The sequence below is a fragment of the Macaca nemestrina genome, chromosome 1 (genome assembly GCF_043159975.1).
Source record: "Macaca nemestrina isolate mMacNem1 chromosome 1, mMacNem.hap1, whole genome shotgun sequence".
NCBI lineage: Eukaryota > Metazoa > Chordata > Mammalia > Primates > Cercopithecidae > Macaca > Macaca nemestrina.
The window spans coordinates 27,178,045-27,198,469 of record NC_092125.1 but is presented as its reverse complement, the minus strand read 5'-3'; the positions used below and the strand labels follow the sequence as shown (position 1 = coordinate 27,198,469).

The 20,425-nt window shown below is 34.6% G+C and overlaps 1 protein-coding gene across 8 annotated transcripts in view; it reads left to right on the top strand.

Annotated features, from left to right (window-relative positions):
• LOC105493024 (NME/NM23 family member 7) overlaps window positions 1-20,425 on the top strand; it is a 208,637-nt gene that overhangs the window by 24,646 nt on the left and 163,566 nt on the right. For 3 of the 8 annotated variants that reach the window (XM_071075327.1, XM_011760446.2, XM_071075318.1), the window contains 2 exons: window positions 11,167-11,274; window positions 12,381-12,547. In XM_071075327.1, coding sequence (XP_070931428.1) covers window positions 11,272-11,274; window positions 12,381-12,547 — 170 coding nt within the window. In that variant the 5' untranslated portion in view covers window positions 11,167-11,271. Of the gene's footprint in view, window positions 1-8,439; window positions 8,541-11,166; window positions 11,275-12,380; window positions 12,548-20,425 lie in introns of those variants that run through there. The other 5 variants (XR_011610935.1, XM_071075325.1, XM_071075326.1 and 2 more) reach the window with 4 other exon arrangements.

Below are 20,425 nucleotides of genomic sequence, written 5' to 3'. Positions count from 1 at the left end.
GTGCCATGGTGATTTGCTGCATCTATTGACTCGTCCTGTTAGTTCCCTCCCCTCATCCCCCACCCCCCAACAGGCCCTGGTATGTGTTGTTCCCCTCTGTCTGTCTACGTGTTCTCATTGTTCAACTCCCACTTATGAGTAAGAATGTGTAGTATTTGGTTTTCTGTTCCTGTGCTGGTTTGCTGAATGGCTTCCAGCTTCATCCATGTCCCTGCAAAGGACATGATCTGACACCTTGTTATGGCTGCATAGTATTCCATCGTATATATGTACCACATTTTCTTTATCCAGTCTATCATTGATGGGCATTTGGGTTGGTTCCATGTCTTTGCTATTGTAAATAGTGCTGCAGTAAACATACATGTGCATGTGTCTTTATAGTAGAATGATTTATATTCCTTTGGGTACGTATCCAGTAGTGGAATTGCCGGGTCAAATGGTATTTCTGCTTCTAGATCCTTGAGGAATCGCCAGTGCGTATCGCCAGTCATCTTCCGCGGTGGCTGAACTAATTTACATTCCCACCAACAATGTAAAAGCATTCCTATTTCTCCACAGCCTTGCCAGCCCCTCGTTTCCTGACTTTTTAATCATCATTCTAACTGGTATGAGATGGTATCTCATTGTGGTTTTGATTTGCATTTCTCTGATGATCAGTGATGTTGAGCTTTTTTTCATATGTTTGTTGACCACATAAATGTCTTCTTTTGATAAGTGTCTGTTCATATCCTTTGCCCACTTTTGGATGGGGTTGTTTATTTTTTTCTTATAAATATGTTTAAGTTCCTTGTAAATTCTGGATATTAGACCTTTTCAGATGGGTAGATTGCAAAAATTTTCTCCCATTCTGTAGGTTTCCTGTTCACTGTGATGATAGTTTCTTTTGCTTTGCAGAAGCTCTTTAGTTTAATTAGATCCTATTTGTCAGTTTTTGCTCTTGTTGCAATTGCATTTGGCCTTTTTGTCATGAAGTCTTTGCCCATGCCTGTGTCCTGAATGGTATTGCCTAGGTTTTCTTCTACGGTTTTTATGGTATTGGATTTTACATTTAAGTCTTTAATCCATCTTGACTTAATCTTTGTATAAGGTGTAAGTAAGGGGTCCAGTTTCATTTTTCTGTGTATGGCTAGTCAGTTTTCCCAGCACCATTTACTGAATAGGAGATCCTTTCCCCATTGCTTGTTTTTGTCAGGGTTGTCAAAGATGAGATGGTTGTAGATGTGTGGTATTATTTGTGGGTCTCTATTATTCTCCATTCGTCTATGTGTCTGTTTTGCTACCTGTAACATGCTGTTTTGGTTACTGATGCTGTTGATTTCTATTATAATGTCATTCAAGGTGAAATGTGGGTTCATGGAGACTCAGACTAAACTTTAGAAGCCTGTTGAACTGTAAACTTTATCATCTACATAATTTACTCCAGAATGTCTTTTAAGTCAAACAGAAGCAGATACTTGACTTGAAATAGATTGAGACTAGTTACTGACCCTTCAGCATGCAAATCATGAAAATAAGACTTCTAGTTAGTTTAAGACATTTCTTCATCATGCATTATGTAATCCATTTAGTATGATTTAAAGAAGGGAACACTTTTGTATGAACAAAAATATTTTGCTGCCTATTGTGAAGTAATTTTTCCTAAAATACAGCATTACAAAATGCAATGTACATTTTTTTCAGTGCATTGTTAGAATTACAAGTCTGATAAGTATGGCTTGATTTTTATTGTTATGACTGTATTGGTTTTTAAAACCTGATTTGTCTTAATAGGGGGTTAAATTTAAAGAATATAGTTGCTGTTTCTAGAAATCAAGCTGACAGTGCAGCTTATATAGGCTGCTTAGTCCAGTGTCTCTCAGAAGGGAGTTTCGATCCCTTCTTGCCACGGTTAAGGAGAGTGGCTAAGAGCAGGAGATCTGGAGTCAAGCTGCCTGGGTTCACCTCTGTTTATAAGCTGTGTGATCTTGGCAAATTTCTTTTTTTAAAAAAATTAAATTTTTATGGTTACATAGTAGGTATATATATTTATGGGGTTCATGAGATAATTTTGATACAGGCCATGCAATGTGAAATAAGCACATTATGGTGAATGTACTGTGTCCCATCAAGCATTTATCCTTTTGATACATTTATCCTTTGATATCCTTTTGTTACAAACAATGCAGTTACACTCTTTAAGTTATTTTAAAATGTGCAATTAAGTTATTATTGGCTACAGTCACCCTACTGTGCTATCAGTAGGTCTTGGTCATTCTTTTTATTTTTATATTTTTGTATTTATTTTATATTTTTATACCTGTTATTCACCCCCACCTTCCCTACAGCCTCCCACTACTCTTCCCAACTTCTGGTAACCATCTTTCTACTCTCTATGTCCATGAGTTCAATTTTTTTCCATTTTTTTAGAACCCACAGATAAGTGAGAACATGCGATGTTTGTCTTTCTGTGCCTAGCTTATTTCACTTAACATAATGATCTCCAGTTCCATCTCTGTTGTTGCAAATGACTGGATCTTATTCTTTTTTATGGCTTAATGGTACTTCATTATGTATATGTACCACATTTTCTTTATCCATTCATCTGTTGATGGACATTTAGGTTGCTTTCAGATCTTAGCTATTGTACAGTGCTGCAACAGACATAGGAATGCAGATATCTCTTCAATATCCTGATTCCCTTTTATTTGGGTATATACCCTGCAGTGGGATTGCTGGATCATATGGTAGCCCAATTTTTAGTTTTGTGAGAAACCTCCAAACTGTGTTCTCCATAATGGTTTTGCTAATTTACATTCCTAACAACAGTGTACAAGGGTCCCCTGTTCTCCACATCCTCACCAGCATTTTTTATTGCCTGTCTTTTGGATAAGAGCCATTTTAACTGGGATAAGATGATATCTCATTGTAGTTTTGATTACATTTCTCTGATGATTAGTGATGTTGAACACCTTTTCATATGCCTATTTTCCATTTGTATGTCTTCTTTTAAGAAATATCTATTCAGATGTTTTGCCCATTTTGTAGTCAGATTATTAGATTTTCTCCTGTTGAGTTGTTTGAGCTCCTTAGGTGTTCTGGTTATTAATCCCTTGTCAGATGGGTAGTTTGCAAATATTTTCTCCCACTCTGTGGGTTGTCTCTTCACTTTGTTGATTGTTTTTTTTGCTGTGCAGAAGGTTTTTAACTTGATGTGATCCCGTTTGTTCCTTTTTGCTTTGGTTGCCTATGTTTGTGGGGTATTGCTCAAGAAATTTTTGCCCAGAGATTTTCTCCCATGTTTTCTTGTAGTAGTTTCATAGTTTGAGGTCTTAGATTTAACACTTTAATCCATTTTTATTTTATTTTTGTATATGGCTGGAGATAGGGGGGTCTAGTTTCATTTTTCTGCATATAGATATCCAGTTTTCCCAGCACCATTTATTAAAGAGGCTGTCTTTTCCCTAGTGTATCTTGTTTGCACTTTTGTTGAAAATGGGTTCACTGTGGGTGTGTGGATTTTTTCTGGGTTCTCTATTCTGTTCCATTGGTCTATGTGTCTGTTTTTATGTCAGCACCATGATGTTTGGATTACTATAGCTCTGTAGTATAATTTGAAGTCAGTTAATGTGATTTTTTTAGTTTTGTTATTTTTGCTTAGGATGGTTTTGGCTATTCTGAGTTTTTTGTGGTTCCAAATAAATTCTAGAATTGTTTTTCCTATTTCTATTCTTTGAAGAACGACATTGGTATTTTGATAGGGATTGCACTGAATCTGTAGATTGCTTTAGGTAGTGTGGACATTTTAACAATATTAATTCTTCCAATTCCATGAACATGGAATAGCTTCCCATTTTTTTGGTGTCTTTTTCAAATTATTTCATCAGTGTGCTATAGTTTTCACTGCAGAGATCTTCACTTCATTTCTTTTGTTAATTCTTAGGTATTTTATTTTATTTGTGGCTATTGTAAATGGGTTAACTATTTAAAATTTCTTTTTTGGATTGTTCATTGTTGGCATATACAAGTACCACTGATATTTGTATGATTTTGTATCTTGCAACTTTACTGAATTTATCAGTTCTAAGAGTCTTTTAGTGGAGTCTTTAGGTTTTTCAAAATATAAAATTATATCATCTGTAAACAAGGATAATTTGACTTCTTCCTCTCCAATTTGGATGCCCTTTATATCTCTCTCTTGTCTGATTGTTCTAGCTAGGACTTCCATTATTATGTTGAATAACAGTAGTGATAATGGGCACCCTCGTCATGTTTCAAATCTCAGAGGAAAGGCTTTTAGTTTTTCCCCATTCAGTATGATACTAGCTGTGGGTCTGTTATATGTGTCAAATATGCTTTTATTATGTTGAGGTATGTTCCTTCGGTATTCCGTTTTTTGAGAGTTTTCATCATGAAGGTATGTTGAGTTTTATCAAATACTTTTACAACATCAATGGAAATGATCGTATGGTTTTTATCTTTCATTCTTTTGATATGTCATATCACATTGATTGATTTGCTTATGTTGAACCATCCTTGCATCCCAGGGATAAATCCCACTTGGTCATAATGAATGATCTTTCTAATGTATTGCTGAATTCAGTTTGCTAGTATTTTGTTGACGAGTTTTGCATCAATATTTATCAGAGATATTGACCTGTATTTTTATTTATTTATTTATTTGTTTATTTATATGTGTCATTTTCTGGTTTTGGTATCAGGGTAATACTGTCCTCATAGAATGAGTTTGGAAGTAGTCCTTCCTCCTCTATTTTTTGGACTTTTCTTTACTGGGAGACTTTATTATGGCTTTGATATCATTACTTCTTATTGGTCTCTTTAGGTTTTGAATTTCTTCCTGGTTCAATCTTAGTAGATTGTATGTGTCTAGTTATTTTTCTGTTTTTTTCTAGAGTTTTCAGTTTATTGGCATATGGTTGCTTGTAGTAGCCATAAAGATTTTTTGAATTTCTCCAGTATCATTTGTAATGGATTTTATTTATTTATTTAGAGACAGAGTCTTGCTCTGTCACCAGACTGGAGTGCAGTGGCACGATCTCAGCTCACTGCAATCTCCTCCTCCCTGGTTCAAGCAATTCTCCTGCCTCAGACTCTCAAGTAGCTGAGACTACAGGCACCTGCCACCACGCCCGGCTAATTTTTGTATTTTTAGTAGAGACAGGGTTTCACTATGTTGACCAGGCTAGTCTCGAACTCTTGACCTCGTGATTCTTCTGCCTCTACCTCCCAAAGTGCTGGGATTACGGGCGTGAGCCACCGCACCCAGCCATTTTGACTTCTTAATAATAGCCATTCTGACTGGTGTGAGATGGTGCCGCATCATGGTTTTGATTTGCATTTCTCTATATGCCACAGTTACAGTGTTATAATGTCCTGTGTTTTTCTGTGTACTTACTATTACCAGTGAGTTTTGTATCTTCAGGTGATTATTTGTTGCTCATTAGTGTCTTTTTCTTTCCGATTGAAGTACTCCCTTTAACATTTCTCATAGAGCAGGTCTGGTGTTGATGAAGTTTCTCAGCTTCTGTTTGTCTGGGAAAGTCTTTATTTCTCCTTCATGTTTGAAGGATATTTTCACTAAATATACTACTATAGGATAAAAATCTTTTTTTCCTTCACCACTTTAAATATGTAATGCCACTCTCTCCCAGCCTGTAAGGTTCCTATTGAAAAGTCTGTTCCTAGATGTATTGGAGCTCTATTGTTTATTTGCTTCTTTACTCTTGCTGCTTTTAGAATTCTTTCTTTATCCCTGACCTTTGCAGGTAGATTATTAAATGCCTTGAGGTGGTCTTCTTTGGATTAAATCTGTTTGATGTTTTCTATAACCGTCTTGTATTTGGATATTGGTATCTTTCTGTAGGTGTGGGAAGGTCTCTGTTACCAGCCCTTTGAATAAACTTTCTATCCCTATCTCTTTCTCTACTTCTTCTATAAGGCCAATAACTCTTAGATTTGCCCTTTCCAGACTATTTCCTAGATCCTGTAAGTGTGCTTCATTGTTTTTTATTCTTTTTTTTGTCTCCTCTCTATATTTTCAAATAGCCTGTCTTCAAGTTCACTAATTCTTTGTTCTGCTTGATCAATTCTGTTATTAAAAGACTCTGATGCCTTCTTCAGTATGCTTTTTGCATTTTTCAGCTCCAGAATTTCTGCTCAATTCTTTTTAATTATTTCAATCTCATTGTTAAGTTTATCTGATGGAATTCTGAATTTCTTCTCTGCTCTGTGTTATCTTGAATTTCTTGGGTTTCCTTAGCAGAGGTTTGTTGTTTTTTTTTGTTTTGTTTTGTTTTGTTTTGTTTTCCAGGAAACACAAATTTTCATGAAATTTGAAAATTCAAACCACAGCATGACATTAAGAAAACACAAACATTGCTTATCTAGAAGAAAAAGTGTTTTGAACTTTTTCATAAAATATTTAGGAACAAAGAAGTTGAAGCTTGGAGCAGTAGAGTGAGAAATAAGGAATGTGTGGGAGAGAAGGTAGAGTGAAAATAAAGTAGATTAGATTTTTTTGTTGTTGTTAGCACTAAACTGGTTTGCTTCGGGCCCCTAGCCAGGGTTGATTTTGAAACATATAGCAGAGCTATTTTGAATACTCTGAAAGGTCAAACATGTCTGTTTCTTCAGGATTGGTTCCTTGTGCCTTATTTGGTTTATTTGGTAAGTTCATATTTTCCTGGATGATCCTGATACTTGTGGATGTTCATCTGTGTCTGGGCATTGAAAAGTTAGGTATTTACTGTTGTCTTTGCAATTTTGGCATGTTTGTACCCATCCTTCTTAGGAAGGCTTTCCATGTATTTGAAAAGACTTGGGTATTATGATCTAAGCTGTATCTGCTTTAAGGGGCACCCTAAGTCCACTATAAAACTAATGATGAATGTGTAACAGATAGTGTTATAAAATTTAAAAAGAAAAGTGTTACTAAAATTTTATTGACAAAAACAGATCTATAACTGTTTGAACTCCCCAAAAGGTAAGAATTGTACTTTGGCTCTGATTTATTAATATTATATATCCTTTACAAAATTTTACTTAGTACTATATGTTCAGTAGTTTTTATTTTCATTTATAAATATAATTTTTGTCATTTTTCTGTCCATCATAAATCCCTTTTTCCTTCATACTGATTTTTTCTACAAAGACCTTTAAAAAACTATTTACCTAGGATTAGTTGCAGCTGAGGCTGCATCATCACAAATCCAGAGATGCTCTTCTTATATGTCAGAAAAAGATCAGTGAGGGAGATGAGTGTGTGCAATGCAGCTCTAAAGTCACAGGTGGACCTATAAACCACCATCGTTGCTTTGGGAGACATAGGCAACAGAAATCTTAAGTGCTTCATGTAAACTAAGTCATTTAATCCCCATAACTACCTTATGAGGAAAGTACTGTTTCGATTTTTCAGATGGGGAAAATGAGGCTTACAGAGATTAAGTCTTGCCCATGTCTTTTGGACTCTCAAATATTCCTCCATAATTTCCCCCAAAAAAACCCTTTATAGTTTCCTGGATCTTCTCTTTAAGCCACACATTTCAGGGCCATGTCATTTGCTGTAGGCTGCCAGCAAATGGTAGCAGCAGTAGCACCAGCAGCAGCAGACTTACCAGATTGGTGTGCTCATTGCACTCAGCATACTAGCAGTACTAGGCCCAGTTGGTATTTGTTGATTGATGATCAAAGTATCATCAGGAATGGAATGGCTTTCTGATCAATATTATTGAAGTATGTGAGGCCAAAGTACAATTTTGCTTGGTAACATAAGCTTAAACTCACTCTTGAACTGAGAGATTGGATTTTTTTAAGTATATCTATATGGAAAAGATTGTTAATTTCATATGATCCATTGTAAAGCTGCGCCTTCCTTTAAACAGTAGCAGAGAGAGGTAGTGGTGTGATTTATTTCACTAAGGACTTGCTTAGTCTTCAAATATAATTTCACTTGCAATTCCAATATTGGTCAAAATTTCCATAAAATCACCTATTTTATGTTATAAAACATATGAATTTTATATTACACTCAATAACATACATATATACACACACATATATGCATGTTACAATGTAAAAATTGTTTACTTACCATTGAGTTCTCTCTGTATAGACAGAGACTTTAAGACTTTAAGATACTAAGGCTTTTGGGTACAATAATACCACATTGTCCAGTTCAAGTCACTTCAAGACTTCTGGGTATAATAATACACATCTTCCTTTAAGACTTTAAGATTTCTGGAACAAAGTGTGATTATGTGTGAGGGATCAACTCTTTTATTATGTATAACTTATATTTAAAATGTTCAAAAGAGGAAAAATGATTTGGCTTCTTTAAGAAAGTCTGTTTTTGATGCAGTGTAATCTTTAAATGCTCCCCATAAATTACTTTTGATAGAAGCTGGAATCTTCAAGGAAGAAGGAACTAATGATTGTCTGTATAATCATTAGGTTGTGACATTCTCATCAGAGCATCTGTGGCAAACAGCTGAAGGTGTATCTATATGCTACTAAAGTGTTTCTCCCTCTTGAGTTGGCCCTGGAAGGTTAGTGATATGGAAATATCTGAGTCGTAGAAAGTGTAGTTTCCAGTTTTGGCTCAGTTGTTAACCAGCTCTGTGACCTTATTCTAGTCATTTATATTCTCTGGAGCTCAGTTTCTTTATCCATAAAGTGAAGAGTTAAAAACAAAATGATATATAGCTTTAATATCATTTGAGGAAAAAAAAGCAAAAGGAAACCAAGTTCCTCTTTTTTTCTAGATTTGGCTCAACAAAGCTGAAAAGTAAATTTTCTTTAAATTTTAAAGGTGGCTTTGGTGTGTGTAAGTGTGCATGTGTGTGTGCATATGTGTCAGGCAGGTAGTTGAAAGATCAACCTGTGATGTTTTATCCCAAGTGCAGATGTACCACTGTTATATCTCTAGATGTATCTTTTAACTCTGGGAAGTAAACACAGTTTTTACTGTAAAGGTAAACCAGAAAGTTAAGTTTAAATCAAGTTTGAATATAATTTGTACTTGGAGTAATAAACCTTTTCTCACAGAGGAAACAGCACTGACTTGGGAGTTCGTTTCCAAAAACTCTACTGAACAAGCACAGGTTTGAGCTCGCTTTTGTACCTGTTTCTCTGCCCCTTGGTGGGCTCCCTCTACCAGCTTCTTAGGCTTCTCAGTCACTTGCCTACTTGACTTGAGACTCAGCACGTGTCTTACGAGTAAAAACAACACAATGAATGTTGGTTTCATTTCAGTGGGCTTCCTGTCTTTCTGGATCTTGGATCCTCATACCCTGGCTGCCTTAAAAGCTCTCCAAATCTTTGATATCCTACTTTTCTAGTTGTTCTTGAAAGTAGCATTGGTTTGCTATGAGCTACTTTCTCATAGCCAGAAGCAATAGTTCTTCAGTTTATCTTCTTTGTATTAAAACTGTTTTCTGGATAGAGTATAGTGCAAAATTCTGCTGCCCAATTCAGAATTAAAGAGTGTGGCTGGCAGGTTTGGTGGATAGGCTACGTGGATAAATGGAAGTACCAGGTTTCATTGATTTTTCATTTGCTTTAGTTAGATGTGTCATTTCTTCTATTTCGTATTTATTTTAGTGAAGGCAACATTTCAATTATGTATTTAAGTAAATATTTTATTATAGATAGTAAAAATTTCAATAATTTACTAATATTTAAATTTTTATTTGTAAGTGAGTACAATACTAGAATGCACAGTGAAACCTAAACTCAAAAAAGCTGTATTGTTATATAGTCAATATGAAAAATACATATGATGAAAGGCTTTTGCAAATGTCATAGTATGTCTATTATTTTACATTTATTTTCTCTTGAGTAATCAGCATTTTTTAAATATGTCTTTGGATGATTGTGGGAAAAATAAAAGTGTCTTAAAAACTACTCATCTACATTATAGTTTATGGATATATTATAAACATAATAAGACATACAACTTCTACCATTAGAATTTATAAGTCAATTATTAACATAAAAAGAATCCCCAAATTTACCCTAACCAGAGCATCAGATGGCAAATCCAGAATTAGCAATAAAACTCCTAGATTCCCTTCTTCCCTATGCTTTTATTTGCTTATTATAATGAAGGGCCTTTGGGGCGAGGGTATTTTTACTAACATATATAATGGGAAATCCTGCTCGATAGTCAAGGGAAAAGGACCCATCTTTGACTTATTTTTTTTCATTTTTTGCTCTCTGTGGTAGCCCTAAGAATGTACTTCACAGACCTCCAACTACAGGCAACCTAAATGACCAAGGGTCCCAGCTGCTGTTCTCTGAAATCCACTGCTGCTTTGTGCTGAGCACTTGTTTCCCAAAGGCTGCTCCCAGCCAGTGATTGAGAGGAACAGGGATACTAAAGCTGGCCCCTCCGTGTCCTTGGGAGTCACCTGGCTCTAGCACTTCCTGATGGGCTTACTGAACCTTCCTTAGAGGGTGTAGCAATCTGGGATGATTCTACTTAACCTTGCTTGCACCTCTACACCACTCTGTGTCAAACTTGCATTGTTTTTTGTCAGCTTTTCTAGTCTTCCTTGGCTCCCTCCTCATTTTATATTACAGGAATTTTCCTTAATGAAATTCTTGCATGTTCAGTCTTGTCTTCACGTTTATTTTCAGAGGTCCTAGACTAACACATTCTCTATTTCTATAAAAAGATACTATCATATGTAATTACTAAGGAAAAAAGATGTTTACTATAATTTTAATGGTAATATTCTGATACTACTAGATTCTCAAATTTAGGGAAGTCAAAACTTCATATAATTGAGACCTATCCTCAGAAATGTATGCTTATATTAATTTATTGATAGTCTCTATGTAAACTTGCTTTCAGAAGGACTGAATTGCTACCACAGTAAAATCAGGAGCTCATGTTCTCAGAAAATGTTAATTTACTCAGGATGATTAGATGGCTATAAAGTAATAAGCAATCCATAAGTCATCTCTGAGATATGAGAAATTAAAAGGAAATATTTCTGAGGGTGTGTTGATAACTGATATTTTGTTGAAAAGCAGAAAAATTCAATACAATAGGTAGGAGTAAGTTTGTTTTTTGCAAATTGGTAATTCTTGCTTTCATTTTGTGTGACTTACAGGAGAGTGCTTGTTCTTTATATGTTAGTGTTAAAATTCTTCTGTCTTTCTTTGCAGAGTCATAGTGAAAGATTCGTTTTCATTGCAGAGTGGTATGATCCAAATGCTTCACTTCTTCGACGTTATGAGCTTTTATTTTACCCAGGGGATGGATCTGTTGAAATGGTAAATAAGTCTTTCTTTGCTTGAATGTCGGCAAAGGGGGTGAACATGGGAACCATTGCCTTTTATATAATTGCTTTTTAAAAACACATTTATATGTGTGTGTGTGTGTGTGTATATATATGGAAATTCTTTTTAAAGATATTCATTATAATTTCAATATAAGAAGTTAACTTGTGCCTTTACTTTTAATGTCAAAGATAGGAAATTTTTTTTGTTTTTGTTAGAAGACTGAAGTGGGGGTCGGGCACGGTGACTCATGCCTGTAATCCCAGCACTTTGGGAGGCTGAGGTGGGCGGATTACTTGAGGTCAGGAGTTCGAGACTAGCCTGACCAACATGGTGAAAACCTGTCTTTACTAAAAATACACAAAATTAGCCGGGTGTGGTGGTACATGCCTGTCATCCCACCTACTCGGGAGGCTGAGGCAGGAGAATGGCTTGAACTCAGGAGGTGGAGGTTGCAGTGAGCTGAGATCACGCCACCGCACTCCAGCCTGGGGGACAGAATGAGCCTCTATCTCAAAAAAAAAAAAAAAAGAAAAGAAAAAAAAAAGACTGAAATGGGATTATTCATGTTTTGGATAAGAAATAACCAATAAGTGATTATAGATAAGGATTATTATGGTCATAAATATGTCCTCATTATTGAAAGCTGTTACTGCTACAAAAAGTCAAATTGAGAGGATCAAGCTAAGAGGCTTCTGTTTATTTCTTTGTGTTTCTTCATTGGCAACACAATTTTAACAAGTGGATCTTTTTGGTATTGGGATTTTGTGTACACAAAAAAGCAGAAATTTGGGTGTATGACTCTTTCTTTAGCATTTTGTAAGGACTACTGAAATGATTTGGTAATAAACAAATCTTTCTATTCAGGGTTTTAAGAGTATTAAATGTGTAATAAAAAGTTTTTATGTTATTACCAGATTGGATTCAGAAATATGGAAGTAATTAAAAATTATGATTTATATTTGTAACAAAAAAGAAACAGAAATAACTTATCTTTGATAAGACAGAATTAAGAATTATTTCTACCTTATGATAAGATTAACTTTCCTTATTCATAAATTTTGTTTGTTTGTTTGTTATATTCTTGTGTCTGGTTCTAGCATGATGTAAAGAATCATCGCACCTTTTTAAAGCGGACCAAATATGATAGCCTGCACTTGGAAGATTTATTTATAGGCAACAAAGTGAATGTCTTTTCTCGACAATTGGTATTAATTGACTATGGGGATCAATATACAGCTCGCCAGCTGGGCAGTAGGAAAGAAAAGTAAGAAAACAATTATATAATCTTTTTACATTTTGTAACTTTGGGTTCAAAGTCAATCTGAATCAAGACTGGGAGTATTTAACCATATGAGGATGGATAGGACCTGGAAAATGGTTGTCTTCATTCTGTCTTTTTCTTTTTTTCAATTAAAAAAAATTGATAATATCATAGTTGTACATGTCTTATCTGACTTAATTCATATTTATGTCTCCTATGCAACTTAGCACATCTCAGAGATACAGTCATCTGTAAAAGGGGCTAAGAAAAAAACGGAAGTGAGAAAGAACAACTTGTAGATACAGCTGAAAATTAGACTTATAGAAAACAAGGACTTCTGATGTTTTCCTTCTGAATATTGATTTTCAGTATTATCAAGATGACTTTTTAACTTTTAAATTCTCTACATTTATGAATTTCAACTTTCTGAGATTAGAATTAATTATATTTGAAATGAAAATTTAAGTCCTTTGTCATCTCTCTTGGATCTAATTTCTGTAGCTTATATTTTGTATGGTTTGGGGACTTTTTTTTTTTTTTAACTGTAGAGTGATTGGTGCTATAATTAAAATAGGGATTATTTGTAGAAGTTAAGGCTATATGTATAAAAGGTTCCAAAAATGATTTAATTCAATAGGAAAAACAAATCAGTCACACTATTTTTTGAGATCTGCTACTCAAATGACTAATTGATTGCCTAACATCTGAGTCACTCTCATAGTAATGAGATATCTCTTTCTGTGACTTCCATAGTCTTTCTGTGGAAAGCAAGAACTTTATGGTTCTTGAGGTGATTGGATTCTCAGTGTGGGTGTTAGTACACAAAGGGTGATGGATCAGAGGGGTGGTGAATGCCTCGTAACAAAGGAACACCAAACACTTTCTTTGAAATAGGATAAAAATTTCAGGTATTAGATAAATAAACAGGAATCTTTTAATGTTGTGGGATCTTATGTAAAAGTCTATGGAATTAAGGAAATGCCAACCATAATTCCTTGATTTAAAACTAATAAATATGTGTAGCATTCATTTATGGAGCACATACTATATGCCAGACACTCTAATATGCACTTTACATACACCTCAGTTCAAGACTGCTTTATTTTATTTAATTATTTTTTTAAGCGGGGTCTGACTCTGTCATCACCCAGGCTGAAGTGAAGTGGCATAATCATAGCCCACTGCACCCTTGACTTCCCATGCTCAAGTGATCCTCCCATCTCAGCCTCCCAGGTAGCTGGAACTACAACCATGCACCACTATGCCTGGCTAATTTTTTGGTATTTTGCAGGAGATGGGGTTTGGCCATCTTGCCCAGGCTGGAAGACTACTTTAAATTTTTATTTAAACTAGCAAAATAAGTGAGTTAGAGAGTCAGGGTTAACAGTCTGACCTAAGAAAAATAAAATATCAGCCATAAAAATCATAATTTTTATATTTTAACTATGATTTGACTGAAGTGAATGTTGTTAAATCTATTTTATAGAATGGGTAAGTAACTAGTCCACAGTAACACAGCTAGAAAGTAAAGGGAAACCAGAAAACCATGTTTTGTTTTTCTCTAAAATTCATTCTCTTTCTACTAAACCTCTAATTAATATGCTGGCAAATACTGTTGAATGGGACTGATTTTAAAACAGGATGAACAGAAGAATTCTATTTTAATGTAAAAACAAATTTGAAGTATTTGGGCTTTATATAGTTACTGAAAATATACGTAGTATATATTTTACTGACTCAAATTGATTCACCATTTTCTTTTCTTATTCTTTCTTAATTGCATATGGGTTAGTAAATCCAGCAACCATTTGGGTAATTTAAATAAACTTCCTCCAAACCGAAGAGTTTCAAAAATGTATTGTTTTATTTAAATGGCCAAAAGTAAGCATATGGAAATATATGGGTATGTGTATCAGCGTTCCACAGAACACCTTCTGTGTAACAACTGATGTAGTCTAGTTCTCAGTTTTGTATAGTGTTGAAAAAAATTTATGAACTAATTACATTTTCAACTCTTTTCTTTCTATAGTAAAGCCTGTAGTGAGGAGGATGAGTGAAATTGATCCCCATAGAGCCTATCAGCTAACTGGGGAGCAGTTATCCAGATAATTTAATATAATTCAGCGTAACTCATGAACTAGCTTCAGCTTTCCGATTCCCTTTGACTGTAGAAATCTGACATTTGATTCACATTTCTATCTTCTCTTTATAAAGATCCTCTAATCAAATGGATAAAGGTTACAAGTTGTCAATGAGTCAGTCTTTGATATTAATTTTAGCTAGTAATCAATTGATACTTTATGATTCTGTTGTTTAGATGTAGAGACGCAATACAATTTGTGTCTTTCTAAAAATTTATTACCTCAAACCAGAAATAATTAAATAGTTCTCATATGATGAGTCAGTGTGTGTATGTATGCATGTGTATGAATGATAGAGGAATTTTATATGAATAGACAGCTATTCCCCAGGTGATAAGCGAGGTATTAAATGTTTACTTTGATAGCTTATATCTTTAGTAAGAAGTTTATAAAAATCAATGAAAAATAATGCTAGTATCCTATTTAAAACTCCATTAATTTTAAGTACTGAGCCACATATTTACATTCAGCAATCCTCATTCCTTTTGAGTGTCAGCCAGAAAACAAGTCACCTAATCAAATTAAAGGGAGAAAGGCATCACTAGTTGGGTGAACAACATTATAGTAGATGTTAAATACATGAAGTTCTTGAGCCCATCTGTTAACTTTCAGTGAAAGGAAGACCCTGCTGTTTTTCAGAAGAAAAATTATGAAGTCAACTTGATCCCAAGGTCTAAGCCTAAGTTATTTGAGGCTCCATCACAGCAGGAACTCAGTCACAGTATGCATTTTCCTGTCCTCTTGGAGATGTACTGAAATGGTATGTGGATAAAAAGCCATAAACTAGATGAGACCTGTGCTTGGAAGGGGCTTAAGAATACTTCTCCCTGGAGGTAGGGAGATTGACCTAAATAACCTTTTGACCTAAATCACCTTTTGAGTTTTTAAATACAGCCCCAAAATTCCAAGCATTTGCTTAATTGATAATTTTTTAAAAGGTACTGAAATAATACTTTATATATTTTCTAGACTTATGTAGTTTAACAATTCTTATGGATGAACATACATTCTCTAATATTAGAATTTGACTCATATGAACTATACATTTTTTCTATGTGAAGATTTGCCAGTATCATCAGATACATGTTTGAAGAAATTTCATTAGAAGGAAATGTCATAAAATCTTGGCTATATCAAGTTTGAAACAACTTCCGGGTTCAGGTATTATGTAGTTTAACAGGATTACAGTATTGGGATATCATAATTAATGTATACATGAATTAAAAGACATTTTAACTTTAATTAAAATTAAATTAAATTAAAAATTTTAATTAAATAATTTAATTTTAATAAATGCCAAAAATGTACCTCTTCTGTTCTTCCATCCCAACTGGAATAAATAAATTAAGTTTATAATACTTTAAAAATTATTATTCTGTCTTCCCCTGGTTGTTATGGCACTTCACCACCCCCACCCCTACCATTGCTTCCACCTCTGTCTCTCTGGCTATTTTTTTCTCAGAGCCATTCCTTCTCAGAGGCAAAAAAGACTCCTGGTATTCCCCCAGCGTTCTGTTCATGGCCCTCTTTTTCTCATTCTATATACCCTCCCAGGCGATTCTATGTACTCCATGACTTCAACAATGTGTTGCTTTCCAAATTTATGTCATCACCCCAGCTGTAAAACCATATGTTTAATCTTTTTCCTGAACTTTTCCATGTAGATTTTTCACAGGAACTTAAAAATCCAAAATTGAATTAATTAACAAATTCAAAATTAAATTAATTCTCTTTCATTGAAAAACCTACTTATGTATGCACTAACACAACATTCACCTAATCACATACATAGAAAATTGGTAGCTGTCCTTGAGTTCCATATGTATTTTATCCCTAAATCCACATGGGGACCTAATCTTACCAATTTACTTGTCTCCTTCATACAATCTCTCTTATTTCTCTTCTCTTTTTTATCTTTTACATTCCTCCTTAAAACAGCTGCTTGTCATTTCTTGAGCTCAGTTAGTCTCCATTCTTCCTTCCAGATTACTAACTGATGAAGAACTAACACAGGAGACAGATGTAGATCAAAATATTAAGTATTAATTTTATTTAGGCTGTCTGGTGAAAGCTGTGTTTGAGAATGGTTGAGGTTTTCTTTCTAATCCTATTTCCTCTTCCCTTACACTGATCTGGAACTTAGAAGCCCGCCTGAGGAAAAGGTGGATCTACTGAACAAACTGAGGGCACACTTGCTCAGGGTTCTCATCCTGCCTCCCAGCCCATGGAGCACAGGAGAGAGAGCACTGGAGAGAAACAGGATTCCACTGCAGGTGCTGGACTCTGACTCCGACGTGCTTAACATGTGAAAGCAGCAGAACAATACGCTATCCCTTACTTGTACACTATCCCCTACTTGAGGACCTGCAGGTCTGAGAAAAAAGAGATAGGACCACGTATAACCAGAAACCCTTAAATATGTCCAGACGTGGAGGAGCAAATGGAAGAAGGAGAGAGAGCACTTTCTCATGGGAACAGGGATGGAAGTTACTTTACTCATAAGGAGCAAGGGTACACATTCCTAGTTGTTTTCTGGGTTTTATACCTTTAAGCCAATTGGCTGCTATGCTCTAGTAGACTATGGCTACTTCTTGGAGAAGAGACCAGATGAATATTAGTTTAGTCTTGCTGTCACCTTTAGGAAACCATTCCCTCAATACCAGTTACTGTTACTTTGTATATTGTCCTAGGACCAGTGGTGAGCAGTTGAGTTTTGGCTGCTGAAAGGCACCCAAAGAGAAGCACCTTAGTTCAGTAACAAAGGCCTTGCTAAAAACTCACCCCCAATCTTTTTCTCATCTTTACTTACCTATAGTATCATTGTCCAAGATGGCATGCTCTTGATTGTACGACAGACCCAACAACAGTACAACTGCCTCCCAAATAATACAATGAAAAATGCCTTCTCATTATTAAATTCCCGGAGAGAAATTGATATTTTTTTCCTTAAAATAAGATAAAATTCTGCCTTTCCATTCTACAATTCTCAGTCATATGGTCCTTCGTCAGTTAACAGATTAGAGTTCAATTTCCTTTCCAGCTCCAGCTTGAGCCATCTTTCCTTAGAAAGAGTTTGACTGATAGTGTATTTGGGTTAATGAATATCTTTTTGCCATCTCTTTTAGTCTTGCCCTGTTATGCTTAAGATATGTCTTATATCTCTTGTAAATAGCATATAGTTTTTTTTTTAATTTAATCTGGAACCCTTATATTTTCATTGGTATAGTTAGTACATGTACATTTAAATATGCTGTGATTATTGATATTTTTGTATATATTTCTATTTTGTTTTGCTGTTTTTCTATTTTTTCTTCTTGCCTTTTCTTTGGATTAGTTGAAGAAATTTTTCTTCCTCTCTTCAGTTTTTTTTTTTTTTTAAATATTTTATGGTTTTCTATTGAAGCTATAACAAATTACCACCAAGTTAGTCACTTAAACAATACAAATTTATGATATTACAGTTCTGTCAGAAGTTCAATCAGATCTCATCAGGTAAAGATCAGGTGTTGATAAGGCTGCATTTCTCTTGAGGCTCTAGGAAAGAATCGATTTCCTTGTGTATTCCAACATCTTGAAGCCATCCACTTTCCTTGGTTTGGGGCCACCTTTCTCCATCTTCAAAGCCACCAATAGCATGCTGAGTCCTCCCCACACTGACATCTCTCTGGTTCTCTAAAGCTAGTAAAGATTCTCTGATTTTAGGGACTCATGTGATGAGATTGGGCCCTTGGGAATTAATCCAGAATAATCTCTACTATCTCAAGGCCTGTAATCTTAATCACCTCTGCAAAGTCCTTTTTGCCAGGTGAGGTAACATATTTATAGGTTCTGGAGATTATGATGTGGATATCTTTGAGGGGTAGTATTATTCTGCCTACTATATTCTCTGTTGCTTTAGAGGTTATGTGATTTTTATACTTATTCTTTATTGGTTAGGCTTGAAATTTTTTCATGTATTTAACTTAAAGTTCTATAATAACATGGCTCTCTCCCAAGTCATACAACAAGTTTAGGACACCTTGGCTCTAATTTCTCTTAAACCTTACATAGTTTCGTTATTGTTGTTGTTGTCTTTGGACATTCAGTTTTTTTTTGCCTGCATGTTAGACATTCTTTTATTTATTTGTTTGTTTATTTATTTATTTATTTTGATAGAAACAATATTTGCTTGGATTTACCTAAACATTTGTTCACCAATTCTTCTTGCATATCAACCTGTCCTTTTAGAATAATTTCTCTTCTTGTTATCCTTCATTTCTTCATTGTAAGCTACCTGTTTCTTTTTAATTTGCACAAGTTTTTTATTTTACCCTCTTTCTTTAATGGTACTATTGCTAGACACACAATTCTAAGTTGGTGGTTACTGACCAATTTTCTTTATTCCACTTTTCTGCTATTAGTAGTTTCAGAATTATGTACTCTATCAATTTTTAACATTTTTAATATATGCAATTAAGGGTATAAATTTCCTTCTAAATACTGCTTATAATCATATCCTATTATTTTTGATATGTATTTTTTATTCAGTTAGAAATATTTTTTACTTTCTTTGTGTTGTCTTCTTTGGTTTATTATTTATTTAGAATTATGTTTACTTCCAAACATATGGAGATTTGTTTATTCTGTTTTTGTATTGGAATCTAGCTGAATTGCATGTGTCTAGAGGACATATTCTTCATGATTTTTGCCTTTCATACTGGTTGAGATTTGCCTCTGGCTTAGAATAGTAAATTATTAATTAGCTATGTGTGTTAGAAAAGAATGTTTAGGCCAGGTGTGGTGGCTCACGCTTGTAATCCCAGCACTTTGGGAGGCTGAGGCAGGTGGATCACTTGAGGTCAGAAGTTGGAGACCAGCTTGGCCAACATGGCCAAGACAAGAGAAACCTTGTCTCTACTAAAAAATTACAAAAATTAGCCGGGTGTGGTGGCATGCTTCTGTGGTCCCAGCTGCTTGGGAGGCTGAGGTGGGAGAATTGCTTGAACCCGGGAGGTTCAAGTGAGCTGAGATGGCACCACTGCACTCCAGCCTGGGCAACACAGCAAGACTCCATCTCTAAAAAAAAGAAAAAAAGAAAGAAAGAAAAGAAAAGAATGTTTAGTCTGCAGTTGTTTTGTATAGTTTTATATATTCATCCATTAGGTAAAGTCTGTGAATTGTGATGTTCAAATCTTTCACATATTTACTAATTTTTGGGCAGCTTATTGTATCAATTGCCAAGGCTTTGTTAAACTTTTCTAATGTAATTATCATTTGTCTATTTCTTCCTATAGTTATGTAGTCTTTATATTATAATTTTAAGGGTATGTTACTAGGTGATTTAAATTGTTATATCTTCTTGGTAAATTGAACTTTTTATTACTATGAAGAGACCATCTTCATGTCTAGCAATGCCTTTCACCTTAAAGTCTACGTTCTCTGATATTAATATAGCTGCACTGGCTTTCTTTTGGTTAACATTCGCATGGTATACCTTTTCCATTCTTTTTACTTTAGATTTTCAGTATTCTATTCTAAGTATGCCTTTCATTAGTTGTTTTTGTTGTTGTTGTTTGTTTGCTTTTTGTATCTTTTTTTTCCTTTAAGTTCTGGGATACGTGTGCAGAATGTGCAGGTTTATTACATAGGTATACATGTGCCATGGTGGTTTGCTCCACCTTTCAACCTGTCATCTAGGCTTTAAAATCCAATCAGATTATCTTAAAAATTTTTTTTTATAAATACAATTTTATAACCTGCA